This window comes from Elephas maximus, chromosome 1 (assembly GCF_024166365.1).
Source record: "Elephas maximus indicus isolate mEleMax1 chromosome 1, mEleMax1 primary haplotype, whole genome shotgun sequence".
Taxonomy (NCBI): domain Eukaryota; kingdom Metazoa; phylum Chordata; class Mammalia; order Proboscidea; family Elephantidae; genus Elephas; species Elephas maximus.
Genome location: NC_064819.1, coordinates 205,752,787 through 205,767,835, shown reverse-complemented (window position 1 = coordinate 205,767,835; position 15,049 = coordinate 205,752,787). Strand labels below are relative to the sequence as shown.

The window sequence follows — 15,049 nt, the reverse complement described above, 5'->3', positions numbered from 1 at the left end:
GTAGAATAGGTTTCCCTGTGGGGTTTTGAAAGTAAAATAGAATCTCAACTAGCTTATCCCTGGCTAAAGGTGGAGAAAATATGCTGGATAATGAAAGTAATAGCTTTCCTGTGTAAACAGAACAGAACAAAACAAAACCCGTTGCTGTTGGGCTTTACAATTTTTAAGGTTTGAATTTTTAAAGCTGACGTGATCTCATTTGACTCTCCTCAAGCTCTGAGAGGTAGTGCAGGGTTAGAATTATTTCACTAGTGAGGAAATTGAGAGACAAAGGGTTAGGTTCCAGTTGGGAGGAGAGAGAAGGAGGAAGGAAGGCAGCCTTCAGAGAGTTTTGAAGTTCAGAGGGAAATAAGTTTTTTTTTTTTTTTGAGAAAACGTCTGTTCCTTTCCAGTTATACTTGATTACTCACTGTTAAGTAGGCGGAAGTCAATGAATGGGTAGGAGCCACGGCGTTCAGCAGGAACCCCTGTCTGACCCCTTAGTCGTACATCTCCTAGAAAACAGAAAATCCAAACAACTGTTTGAAAACATTGCCAAGTATATTTGCTTTTCTTTTGTAAATCCTCTTACCCAGTTATTTCAATGGAATCAACACCAGATGGCAGGAGAAAAATGATTTCCATTCGCCTTGCTTAAGAGAGTGCTACGTAGGAAGGGATATTTAATAAATGCTGAGTGTAATGAACTTGGATCCCTGGTGGCATAATGGTTCAAGAATTCAGCAGCTAACCAAAAGGCCAGTCGGCAGTTCAAATCTACCAGCTGCTCCTTGGAAACCCTCTGGGGCAGTTGCAGTCTGTGCTGGAGGGTCACGGACTCGACAGTAATGGGTTCGGCTTTTGGGTAACGAACTTGGCAATACTGGAATGAATGAAGCAGAGCTCTTGCTTATATTTGCTTGAAAGATGAGTCTGAAAATTTTAGCAATTTACAAAGTTTCCATAGTTTTTAAATATTTCCCAGGATCATAAAGATGAAACATCTTAATCTGGAAAGACAAATGGTGTGTTGTGATTGTAGCTGTTATTGTTGTTGTGTGCCCTGGAGTAGATTCTAACTCATAGGGACCCTGTATGACACAGTAGGACTGCCCCATAGGGTTTTCTAGATTGTAATTTTTATGGAAGCAGTTCTCCAGGACTTTTCTCCCACAGAGTGGCTGGTGAGTTGGACCTTTTTGGTTAGCAACCCAGTGCTTAACCATTGAGCCACTAGGGCTCCTTGTAGCTCATGCTTATTAGAAAATTTTGATTGTCTACGATGTCATTTCCCTTGGTTCCAGTATAATTATTTTCTGACTGATATCTACCTTCCTTGCCCCCAGGTCAGTATCCTTGATCTGCTTTAGAATCTGTTTAGAACGTGTCTCCTCAGATAAAGACCAACCTATTTCCAGGTACTTCAGACACTTAGCCACCCTCATACATGGAATAGCCTGTAGAGTTTCTATGACTTATTTATTTGTAGGTTTCCTTTAATGTTTTTGTTCCTTTTTGGTTTTGGTATGTGGTCTGCCTTTCAAGACAGGGAGGTAACACACTGGAGTGGAAAGAGCATAGACTTTGGAGTAAGGTAGACCCTGTGTAAATCTGAAAGAGCTCTCGGGTGGCACAAACGATTAAGAGTTCCACTACTAACCAAAAGGTTGGTGGTTCAAATCCACCAAGAGGCATTTTGGAATAAAGGGTTGGTGGTCTACTTCCAAAAGTCATAACTATTGAAAACCCTATTGAGTGCAGTTCTACTCTGAAACATATGGGGTCACCATGAATAGGAATTGACTTGATGGTAACTGGTTTGGTTTTGTGTGTATGTAAACCTGGCTCAGATACTTGATACCTGTGTGATCTTGGGAAATTTATTTCTCTGAGCCTCAGTTGCATCATCTATAAAATGAAGCTAAGACCTACTTTAAAGGGTCATTTTTGGAGCTTCTGAAATAACCCTCATAAAAACAAAAAACAAAACCACTGCCATTGAGTCAATTTTGACTCATAGTGACCCTATAGGACAGAGCAGAACTGCCCTATAGGATTTCCAAAGAGTGTCTGGAGGATTCAAACTGTTGACCTTTTGGTTAGCACCCAAGCTCTTAACCACTGTGCCACCAGGACTCCATCACTGTATAACCAAAACCAAACCCCAGTGCTGTCAAGTCGATTCTGACTCGTAGTGACCCTATACGACAGAGTAGAACTGCCACATTGAGTTTCCAAGGAGCACCTGGTGGATTCAAACTGCCGACCCTTTGGTTAGCAGCTGTAGCACTTAACCACTATGCCACCAGGGTTTCCACCCATCACTGCATAGAATGGTCTAATTAACAAAATAACCCTCAATGTCTGGCAATTAGTGCTGGTTTCACTTCCTTCTAAACGCTCACAGAGCCAGGATTGTGCAGACTATGTTTTTTGCATTTCTCGAAAGCGCTTTGTGTACTGTTTGGGATTCAGTGGACTCTAAGTAAAGGTTCTTGTCAGCAAGTATTACATAAAATATGGAATTGGGGACAGGTAGAAATACACTAGACCTAACAACATATTTCCAGAACAACTAAATTAGGGAAGCTTTCAATTCTGGCAGTAATGAGTCCAATCACTTAAGCCCCCTTTTTCCCAGACCTGAGGTGGCACTGAGCCCCTAGACTAGGCGTGAAGAGAAGGAACAGTGTTCTCTCCTCCCTTCCTAACCCAAAAATTCAAAGCTTTGAATTTTATGCTGGTGACTTATTTACTGCTTCCTGTATTCTGATATTGTATTGCTGTTTTGGTACTAAAGAATGTAACGATCGATGGAATAAAAGAGATTAAGTGAGAAGGAGGAGGAAGAGATGGAAAAGTACATTTAAAAATATTCATGAATATAATCTGACATCAGAGAAAGGAACGCAACGAGCATTTGTTAAGATCGTGGGGGTGGAGGGCCAATAGTTAGAGGAAAGCAATGGGAAGAGTTGAAGAATTTTCCTCTCCTCAGTAGTTGTCTTGAACACTCTGTGTTTATAATGCTTTAAAAAGTTCACAGAGCACTTCCACAAACACCACAGTTTATTTATTTCTTGTTTCTCTCATTGAATCCTCACAATAGCCTCGTGAGGAGGGCCACTATTATTCATTCTCCTTACTTTATAGGTGAGAACGTGGAGGCTCAGAGAAGAGGGCCGCGAAGGACTGTGATTCACTTCAATAGCCCCAGTTAAGGGTCAGGCCCCTTAAAGGCACCCAGTAATATCTATTGACTCTAATTAGGCTGCCTGAATTTATAGTGCTTTAAGCTTATAATTAGCAGGCTAGCACTTGAATCTGGAGTCACTGGGTGGTACAAACAGTTAATGTGCTCGGCTGCTAATTCGAGTCCACCCAGAGGCATCTCAGAAGAAAGGCCTGGTGATCTATTTCCAGAAAATCAGCCACTGAAAACCCTATGGAGCACAGTTTCACTCTGACACACATGGGGTGGCCAGGAGTCGGAATCGACTTGACGGCAACTGGTCAGCCCTTAGATCTAGGTTGTTAGACTTCATGGGCAGAGCTCTTTCCTCAATACCAGTGGTTGTTAACGTTATGGAGAGTGCAGACCTAATTTTAAAATTGGAAGAAAAAAGAATCATAGACTCCCACATGATAAAAGTTGTACTTCAGACAGCATTTCTATTGAGAAAATACAGCATGTTAAAATAATATAACAAATTCAACACTGCCTTTAAATGAATTTGAGTTTTATGAATGGCAGCAAGGTTGACATACATTTGAAGAATTGTACATGGATGGGACCTATTTACTTGGTTTACAGACAAAGCTGGCTGGGCTTGTGGATATGTTGCCCTGTTGTTATAATCCCTTGAGCTTCTCCCAGGGGTTTCTGGCTCACCATTTAGAAATCACTTCTCCACTAGTATTTTCTTCTTAGTATTACCAAAGAGTTCCCCCTAATCTTGTAGTTTTGAGGGTGCCATTTCTCCAAAAATCTTCTATATAATATCAGTATAGATTTGAAAGCCTCTTAAAGGATTTAGTCCCTTTGTTCAACTGGGAGTCAAAGGCAGAGGAGATCCATCATCGTGTAGGATTTTAGATTTAGGGCAACTGTGTGGAGGCAACACCTCATGGCAGAATGGGTGAAGGAGAGGACGGTGGACTAGGAATTGAGAGACTCCTGTTGCTGAGAAGATCAGTGTTTCACCATATTGGGTGACTCGGAACAAATCAATAATCACTTTGAGGTTCAGTTTTCTTAAAAGTAATATAGCATATTTATCGATGTTTTGCCTTCCTTCGGGGTTGTTGGGAGGACTATATAAGGTGTGTGAAAATAACAACATGATTGTCATTGTTGTTAGTTACCATTGAGTTGGCTCTGGCTCATGGTGATGCCATGAACAACAGAATGAAATAGCGCCCGGTCCTGTGCTATCTTCACTATCGTTGGTATGCTCTAGTTCATTGTTTCGGCCACTGCATATTTTGAAGGCATTCCAACCTAGAGGCTCATCTTTCAGCACTATATCGGACAGTATTCTGTTGTGATCCATAGGGTTTTAATTTTTAGGAGCAGATCTCCAGATCTTTCTCCCTAGTCTGGAAACTCCGCTGAAACCTATCCACCACGGGTGACCCTGCTGGTATTTGAAATACTGGTGGCATAGCTTCCAGCATCATAGCAACATGCAAGCCACCACAGTACAACAAACTGACAGATGGGTAGTGGAACAACATGGTAGGTAACATTCATTGAATGCTTATACTGTGCTCACATTTTACATGCATTATCTCATATCATCTATATAACAACCCAATGAATTTGGTATTATTATTATTAGAGCATTTTATAGGTGAGGAAACTGAAGTCAATGGGCATTAGGTAATTGGTCCAAGCTCATAGAGCTTGTGCTCAAACACAGATCTGATTTCGAACCTCATGTCCTCAACCACTCTCCTATATTATCAGGATAAACAGTGAAGCATTAGCTTTTTCTTGCCAATGCATTCTTTGATTGCTATTTGCCAAAAAGTCAAATACATATTCATCACAATTCCTGGAGACTGAACACCAGAGGAATCTACCCTCCTTGATAAATCTGAGGCTCAATCAGATTGTTGGTATTTATTCAAATAGCAGCTCAGTGGAACTCAGCTACCCGAGAAAGGCAAGCAAATCTTGTTCTGGATCAACAAAGTATCTGTTATTTTTATGTAATGAATGGAAAACAATTATTAAAAAAAATAAATTTGGCAGAACTCAAATTACCTAGCAACTAATTTATTCAAACTTAAGCAGAATTTTCAAGGTGCATCCCAATTTTGGGAAAAAAACAACTAACAGTGAAGCAAGTTGATAGCCAAGATAACTAAACAAACACAACAAAGCAAACCGATAGCAACAACAACAAACTTCACAGTCATGCCTGAAAGATTTGGAATCAATGCTTCTTATAGTATCAATACTTAAGAGTCTTAAAAGCTGATTACTGATAACTGTAAAGATGGCCCTTAGGCATTGTTATGGATTGAATTATGCCCCCCAAAATATGTGCTGTAAATCCTAACCTCTATGCCTGTGGTTATAATCCCATTTGGGAATGGGTTGTCTTTGTTATGTTAATGAGACAGGATTAGTGTAGGGTATGTCTTAAGTCAATTTCTTTTGAGATATAAAACAGATTAAATAAGCAAGCAAAAGAAGCAGAGATGGGGTGGAGGGAGAGAGATGCCAAGCTACGTGAAGATTGTCCAGGAACAGAAACTCAAAGAGAAAGGACCTTCTTCCAGAGCTGACAGAGAAAGAAAGCCCTCCCCTAGAGCCAGCACCCTGAATTCAGACTTCTAGCCTTCTGAACTGTGAGAAAATAAATTTCTGTTTGTTAAAACCACTCACTTGTAGTATTTCTATTATAGGATCACTAGATAGCTAAGACAGAATTTGGTACCGAGAAGTGGGGGTGCTGTGCTAACAAATACCTACAATGTGGAAGTGGTTTTGGAATTGGGTAATGGGTGAAGGTTGGAAGAGTTTTAAGGTGTCTAATTGTAAAAGTCTAGATTGTCCTGAAGAGACTTTTGGTAGAATTATGGCTATCAAAGGCAAATCTGGTGAGGGCTTAGAAGAAAGAGAGGAGAGCTATAGGGAAAGCCTCTATCATCTTAGAGAATACATATGATGTCAGCAACAGAATGTTGCTAGAAATGTGGATGTTAAATGTGCTTCTGGTGAGGCTTTAAAGGAAAATGATGAGCAAGTGACTGGATAATGGAGGAAGGGCGATGATTTTTATGTAGTGGCAAAGAACTTGTCTGAATTATGTTCAAATGTTTGGAGGAAGATAGAACTTGTCACAGGTGAACTTGGGTATCCGGCTGAGGAGATTTCTAAGCAACATCTTAAAGGGGCTGCATGGTTACTCCTTGCTGCTTATAGTAAAATGTGAGAAGAAAGAGATGGACTTAAAAATGAACAGTGCAAAATGGAAACAAAATTTAAAGATTTGGAAAATTCTGTTGTACAAATTAAGGATATATATCCTAGAATCTTCAGGACAAAAGGAAAGAAAACTCTCTGCCTCTTGGACATCTACAGGCAGGAAACAGGCCAAAGGAGCTACATTTATTTCAAAGGGTGGGGCCACAGTCTTCTGGATCTCAAAGGGTGGGACCATAATCTGCTAGGTTTCAAAGAGTCAAATTTTCACCAACTTGGTTCTGGAGTGGGGGGCTGTTGTTAAGGTGTGCCAGGGGAATGGGGCCATCACCCAAAGCTGAGGGGGTAGAGCTTCCATGCCCAAGAGGCAGAAGAACAGGGCTTACCAGGGCCAAAGGGTTGGGGTCACCACTCAGATGGAGTAGGAGAATAGGGAAAGCCAAGGGAGCAGAGTTGCCATCCCATTGGGCCTGAAAGGTGGAGCTGAAGCCCAGGGCCGAGGGGCCTCTACCCAGAATCCTGAGAGTGTGCCTGCTTTGGAGGGCAAGGCCCAAAGAACAAAGGATTATTTTCAAGCCCTGATAGTCAAAGTAAGTTGTTCTGCTCGTTCTCAGACTTGCTGGGTCCCTGTTATCCCTTCTTTCCCTCCAATTTCTCTCATTTGTAATGGAAATGTCTACCCTATGCCTGTTCCACCATCGTATTTTGAAAGCAGATAATTCGTAGTCTAGATTTCACAGGTTCACAGATGAAGAAGAATTTTGCCCCAGGATGGAATACACCTAAAATCTCACCCATATTTGATTTAGATGATTCAGAAGATGAGAGTTTGGACTTGGAGTTGATTTAAGACTTTTGGGATGATGTGATGGGGTAAATATGTTTTGCATGTGGAAAGGACATGAATTTTTGGTGGCCCAAGGATGAAATGTTGTGGATTGAATTGTGTCCCTCCCCAAAATAAACTCGTTGCTGTGGAGTCAATTCCAACTCTTAGTAAATTCTAACCTCTATGCTGGTAGTTATACTCCCATTTGGGAATGGATTGTCTTTATTATGTTAATGAGACAAGGTTAGTGTAGGGTGTGTTTTCAGTCAATCTCTTTTGAGTTATAAAAGAGATTAAACAGGCAAGCAAAAGAAACAGAGATGAGGGAAGAGAGATGCCAAGCCACAGGAAGATTGCCCAGGAGCAGAAGCTCAAAGAAACAAGGACTTTCCTCCCCGGCCGGCTGGCAGAGACAGAAAGCCTTCCCCTAGAGCCGGCACTCTGAATTCAGACTTCTAGCTTTCTAAGCTGTGCGAAAATAAATTTCTGTTTGTTAAAGCCACCCATTTGTGGTATTTCTGCTATAGCAACACTAAATAACTAAGATAGGCATAGTAGATTACTGTTTTATAAAAAGATTAAATCATTTAAAAATACTGTATTACTATATCTAGTAAGGCAGGACAATTCTAAGTGGGCTAACAATGTGTTTTAGGAAATTTTAAACACAGAAAGTTAAATAAAAACAAATCAAACATTCAATATAATGAGCATCTTAGTTACTTGAGGCTCTAATGTAGTAAAATTTATTTAATGTGTTAATTATATATTTCCAGTACAGAAAGTTCTCTATCCTGCTCCCTCTCGTGATGAGTCTCTTTCGATACCAAACTGCTGTAACATGCTGGTGGGCAGAGAGAAATAATTCAGTCACAACAGTCCCTGGAGGAGCTGAGGCCCCTGGGTTGATGTCTGAAGAACAGAGCAAGTGGTGTCCTGCCGAACTGCTTTTACTGGCCTGTGGTCTCAGGCAATCATCTGTTTACCTAGGGCCTGATATCCAAGCTAAACAATTATTTTGACTATTCATTAAGCCCCTGTTTAACTTGAGCAACTTTTTTCTCTGGCACATGGCAGGTACTGTGGAAGCAGGGTAGGAAGCGTTGACAGCCGAGTCATGTCCTCAGTCTGTTCTTATTGTGTTCCAAAATGAAACAAACAGCAGGGAAATTCTTATTTTGAAAGGGCTGCTTCTCTTTTGCCCCTTTGGGCTGAAAACGTAACATGTCGTCCTTGGGTATTTAAGGCTGCAAACACACGCTGAGAGCCGAGTTGTTGTAGGAGCCAAGGCCTAGAGACAGCCGCTTACCCTCCCAGGGGACGTGGTTCCAGGATGAACTTCTTGCCCACTTGGCCCCTTGCGCTGTCTCTGTTTAATAAAAGCTTGCGCTAGGGAGCAGACATTTATGTGGCCTCTTATGTAACTAGCAGAGAGGGTGGAGGTTTTGACAGCGATGACAACTTACAGTGGCTGAAACATAGGCCACACGACAAGAACCAGAATCTGGCCCCAATCGTGGTGTCAAGGTCGTTTCAGGGTGGGAAGAGGGGTAAGGAAGGGACAGAGCAGCAGCTGCTATGCGTCTGAGACAAATGAAGATGATAATGAAGTTCCTGATGTAAACAGGTTACAGAGAACTTATCGATCCTATAGCGATTTGTCACAGGGCAGAACTAAGGAACGAGGAAGATGAGAGGGTGGTAATGTCAGAAAGATGAAATCGTGGAGAAGCCCTATATGCTGGAAAAGAAGACGCTTTCACGGAACGTGTTCCTTTTGAGCTTCCTTAGCACATAATTAATTCATGTCACTGCTATAACCTGCAAAATGAAGGCAGAGAGAACCCAGATCCCCAAATCTCAGACAAGAACTTTAGCCACACTACAGTGCCTCTGCTGGCAGCTTTGTAAATTTCCAATGACTACTCTCAGAATTAGTAGAGTGAATTATTTCTTCTACGACGTTTATCTAGCCAAACAAAGAGAAGGAAGTTGTGCAATTTAACCACTCCATAGATTTATGATACAGTAACAAAACAAAACAACACAACCCAGTTGCATTAGAGTTAATTCTAATTTATGGTGATGTGTGTCAGAGCAGAACTATGCTCTGTAGAGTTTTCAGTGGCTGATTTTTTAGTAGATCACCAGGCCTTTCTTCCAAGGCATCTCTGGGTGAACTTAAACTGCCAATCTTACAGTTAGTAGCTGAGCATGTTAAACCGTTTGTTCCACCCAGGCATGTATAAGCAGTCGATTTAGACAATTCAGGCAGAGATTATTGTTCTGAAGACTATGATCTTGCATGAAATCCAAGATGGCTGACTAGACCCAAATTTAACACACGGAGGTTCAAGCCCATGCTTTACTGTCTTGAGTGAGGCTAGCCCTGCTGGTGACTAAGGACGTGTGTTGAATTGGCTGAGAGGGAAGCATCATATCCATTGGTCTGTTTTCCCTAGCTATGGACGTACTCCTGCGCAGTCGTTGAGAGAACTTCTTGCATAGGAGAGATACAAGTCAGGGTTTAGTCCCCCCCGAACCACACTTTTGATAAAAGGAGCAAAAGAAAGAATTCACCACACGTAAAATTTTCCTACTTTTTAAAACCCTTATCTTTATATCAAAGTCCGAGAAAAGGGAGGTTTCATGAAGTTAGAGTCCCCAAGCAATACTGTGCTATCTTGCAATTTTAGCTTAGAATTATTAAATACTTTGTGATAAATATGCCTTTTGGGACTTGAATGCTGCAAAAGCGAATATATAATAGCAATTCCTTTATTTTCTAAAGTAGGTAAAGTAAATTTTAACTCAGTCTAGTGCCAACAGGAAATATTCATATTTTTCAGTTGATGCTTTTTCAGAGGGAAAATGAGAGAAAAGTGAGTTTCAATCATCGGGAACACAAAAGTCTAATAAAAAAGTTATTGAACAAGAAGTAGTAGAAATGCCTAAAGAGAATTCCAAGAAGCTGTAAAAGAACTTAAAAAAACATGAAGAACACATCTGCTTACAATGACTGGGAAGGAGGGGAATAACCCGAGAAGTTATTTTTGGGGATGCGTGATCTGGGTCTGCCCTAAGTAATGAAAACACCAGTGTAAGCTTGCAAATTATTCACTTTATTTCTGGGATGATACTTTTTATCTCTGGAATCTCACCAAAGCAGTTTTTTTTTTTTAAATAAATGCATTAATATCTTTAAGTGCTTAGCACAATGCCTGACACATAGCAGGCGCTCAGAAAATAGTGGCAACTATTCTTATTTTGGTACTATTTTTCTAAGAGTCTTGGGCTCCCTCTCCCTTCACCATGATAAAATCAGTTGCCATGGAGTCAATTCTGACTCTTGGAGGCTCCATATGTTTGAGAATGGAAGTGCATCCCACAGGGTTTTCAATAGCTGAGTAGATTGGCAGGCCTTTCCTCCAGGACACCTTGGGTGGATTTGAACCACCAACCTTTTGGTTAATAGCTAAGTGATTAACTGTGTTACTCAGGCAATTTCTTAGGAGGACTTTTTGTCAGGAACTGTTTTAAGGATTTTACATGTATGAAATTATTTAGTTACTGTAACAATCCCCTGAAGTAGGTGTACATATCGTCCCCATTGTACAGAGGGGCAAGAACTTGTAAGTGACTGAGTTGGGATTAGAACTCAGGCAGCCTCTGGAACCCTAAGCCACTGCTGCACATAGCTGATGTAGCCATTCTCTACTATAGAGAGCAGGTGAGATTACCCACGATGTTAGTTACGTTCTCCTTTAACCTACCCCACTGCATTTTTCCTCTCTTTGCTGGGCCTAATAATAAAAATGAGTACAAAAAGCAATGTCGTGAGGAAACCAAGAAATCAAACCCCCTGCCACTGAGTGGATTCCGACTCATAGCAACCCTATAGGACAGGGTAGAACTATGCCCAAGGGTTTCCAAGGAGCAGCTGGTGGATTCGAACCACTGACCTTTCGGTTAGCAGCCAAGCTCTTAACCACTGTACCACCAGGAAAGTTGAGTGTTTATCCTGGTGCATCTTTATAGCAGCATTATAAGTCTGGTAAAACAGGGGTGCTGTGGACCACGACTTGGGTTCCATGGGTCCTCTGATGTAGACTGTATTGGAGATCTAGGTATCTTGCAGGTAAAAGGCCCAGTTCTGGGACAGGCTCAGAGGGTGACCCTAGACTAATGTAATTCATTTCAACAAATTCTTGGACAAAACACTATACAAATTGCTGAGTAGTAAATGGAAAAAAGGGAAATACAAAAGTAAATGAGATATGTTCTTAGCACTCAGATAATAGTCTAGAAGAAAGTAATGTGAATGAGTAACTATGGTATAAGCCAGGAAGAGTGTGACTTCTAATAAAACTGGGATATTTGAGTTTGGACCCCTCTATTAGAAGTGTTGTGAGGCTTTATAATTCTATATGAATAAATCATTAGGAAATTTCTGGATCTTACATAAAAAAAAAAATTTTTTTTTTTTTTTCCCAGAAATCCTATAAAATGTTTCAGTGAGTAGAATGGAGGAGTCCCTGGGTGGCACAAACAGTTAAGCACTCGGCTACAAGCCTAAAGGTTGATGGTTTGAACCCATCCAGGGGTGCCTTGAAGACAGGCCTGGCAACCTGCTTCCTGAAGGTCACAGCCTTGAAAACCCTATGGAGCGCAGTACCACTTTGATATACACGGGGTTGCCATGAGTTGGAGTTAACACGGCGGCAACTAACAACAACAGCAACATAGAATTGAAAGAGAAACATTAATGATCAATTTTTAAATCAAATACAATATTTACATTTAAAAGACCTTCACATTTTAGAACTATGGTTAAAGGTATAATTCAGACCCCTACACTAGGTCTCCAGTAAGCAAATTTCTGTGAGTACAGGCAAACAATTTAAACTGGCAATGCTGTTTTCTGAATCCAAAGCTGTTTGTTATTAGGAAGAGATGTTCTTTGCATCTGATGAGTATGTAGCTTTCTGAACAAAATTAATGATCTAGCAGGAGAGGTGGGGAAGGAGACAGAGAGAGGAAGACGGCAAAGAGAGAGAAGAAGGAGGAGGAAAGAGGCTACAAAGAAAATGAATGAGAAATTGCATATGGGGGAAGAGAGAGAGCAAGATACTGAGAAAAGTTCCCAAATTTGTCTTGCATAATTGGATGGTTGATTGTGCCAACCACAAGAAAAAGGGAATCCTTGAAGAGGAGTTATTTCATGCTCTTCATTTGATAAATGATATTTAAGATACATGATACTGACGATACATGATACTTTGTGGGAGGGAATATATTGGAGAGGAACCACGGGAACAGTCTTGGCTTCATGTAATTTGCAGTCTAGTGGAGGGAGCAGGACAGAACAATCATATGCATAAATGTAAAGCTGCAACTTTGCTCAGTGGAACAAAAGACAGGTGTGTTGTGTTAAAAAAAGCTATAACAGGGACTTCACCTCATCACCAAAGTTGTTGTGAACTTCCCTTAAGAGGTGACATTTAAACTGAGATCTGGTGGATGAAAGGGAGTTAATTTAAGGTGAACATATGTCCCAATTAGTCCTAGAAAGTCTTGATTTATGCCTGATGTCCTGCCTGGTGTAATTAGTAATAGTGCCCTTTTCATTCTCAAAAATATACATTATATGGTCACCCTAGGTACAGCGTTCCAGGCAGAGGGGGGTGCATGTTCAAAGGTCCTGTGGCAGGAGGGATGGCCTATCTGAGGCACCCAACAAGGCCAAGTGTGTCATAGTAAAGAGAACAAAGCACATGGAGTGGGGCATGGTGCGAAATGAGGTTGGAGAGGTGTCAGGGCTTTGTAGGATAGGCTGAGTGAGGAGTTTGACTTTATTCCAAGAGGACTAGGAAGCCACGGAATGATTTTAACAGGATGATGATGAAATCAGATTCTCATGTTGAAAAACAACTTTGGGTTCAAGTACAGAGAATGGACTGGAGGGGACAAGAATGACTAATTAAAAGATCATTGTAATAGTTAGAAATGATGGTAGCTTGGACTAGAGCAATGGTGCTGGTAGACAGAGGTGAACAGACTTTCCAGGGCTGAGGGAGAGGAAATAATTGCAGGATAATTCCTAGATTTTTGGTTGGCATTATTGGATCACTGATTGTACTAATTACAGGATGAGGGATTTCCAGAAGGACCAAGTTTGGAAGAGAAGTCCATGTGCTCAACGTTGACTGTTTTGAGTGTAAGTGCTATTGAGATTTTTAAGTGAAAATGTCAAGTAGGTTGGTTGGACATATGGGTACGGGGCTCAGAGGGAATATCTGGGCTGGAGATAGAAACTTGTAAATCAAGCAAAACATTTATAAGTTGTCAAGGAAGTGAAAGTAAGAAGTGAATAGGGCCTGGGGCTATAACATTTAATGTCTTGCTAGAGGAGGAGTCTATAAAGGAGACAGAGAAGGCACAGCCTTGGAGGCAGGAGGAAAACCAGTAGCCCAGGGCGTTATGGCAGAGTCAAATTTTCCCAGACAGATCTTGCTGAAGGGGCAAGTGAAGCGATGATTGATAAAAGTCTATTGGATTTAATTTAGTAACGGGAATGAGAGATAGAAGCAGAATCCTTTGGACATGACATGGAGTTGGGGAATTGGGAAGGTTTTACTAAGGAGATATTCTAGATAAAAAGCAGCATTTATGATGTTGGCTTGCAATTGGTCTAACTATGACCAATTGAAATGACAGGAAGGGATTTTTAGGAAAAAAAAATGCCTTTCTTAAGAATAGTAGTAATCTCTAAGAATGATATTAATAATAAAATATCATTTGAGAATGGCCTGAGGATAAAACAGTCCAGGTCATGAAAATGCCTGTAAATGTTTGCAAAAAATAGTGCTAACCTGTTTAACCACTTCCTATACTTGAATATACTTGAGGGAAAAAAAGAAAATCTAATGGAAATCACTGCCAAGGCAAGTATTGGATGGGGGGGGGGGCGGAAAAAAAAGGATGGGCACATCAATGAGGATAAACATAATTAATAAGGTAAAATGCCAGCCAAGTCCCAATATCGCTGAATAATTTCTTGTTTTTTTGAACTCTGAATAATTTGAGAGAAGAATTTTTATGTATTGTTTGTTTTCATGTGCTTCCGAACTTCCTGATTCTGGCCGGGAACAAAGACAAACCTGCCAAAATACTACAGGAAAAGTTGTTGCTGATCCCCGGTAGGAAATACTCAAAGTCCCACGAGGGAGCCTGTTCTTAGATTTTCATACCGAATTTGCTGACCTGAGAAGGAGCATCGGGCCACCACACTCACGGCTGGAGCCTGCTCAGGACCAGGAAGTATTTGGTAGTTTTTTATTCCAGGCATTGCTTCCAACATGGCACTTGGGATTCTTTTCAGCTCCAAGTGTTGTTCACTTTTTGTTTGTTTTTCAGAAGGAAACAGATGGCAATAACTGGACTCAGTAGGAAAATGGTTGAATGGATTATTTTACATCCCTGTTATAGAATACTGAATTGCTATTAAAAACAGTAAATTATACTTCTACAGTAAGAGCTAACATTGAGTATGTACTGTGTTCTAGGTTATGTCTGAAGTACTTTTCATGAATTGACTCATTTAATCCTCACACTAACTCTTTTAGGTAAATAAGTACAATTATTATTGTGATTTCCAAATGAGGTCTCTGAGAGAACAGACCAGTGGATCCTACTCATGGCCACAACCATGCATGTCAGAATAGAACGTTGCTTTATAGGGTTTTCAGTGATTGATTTTTTAGAAATAGATTGCCAGAACTGTCTTCTGAGGCGCTTCTCAGTGA

The 15,049-nt window shown here is 40.7% G+C and overlaps 1 protein-coding gene across 3 annotated transcripts in view; it reads right to left on the bottom strand.

Moving 5' to 3' along the window:
* PDE7B (phosphodiesterase 7B) overlaps positions 1 to 15,049 on the bottom strand; it is a 377,838-nt gene that overhangs the window by 95,829 nt on the left and 266,960 nt on the right. For all 3 annotated transcript variants that reach the window (XM_049901729.1, XM_049901739.1, XM_049901719.1), the window contains one exon: positions 411 to 494. In XM_049901729.1, the coding sequence (XP_049757686.1) occupies positions 411 to 494 (84 nt within the window). The remainder of the gene's footprint in view (positions 1 to 410; positions 495 to 15,049) is intronic.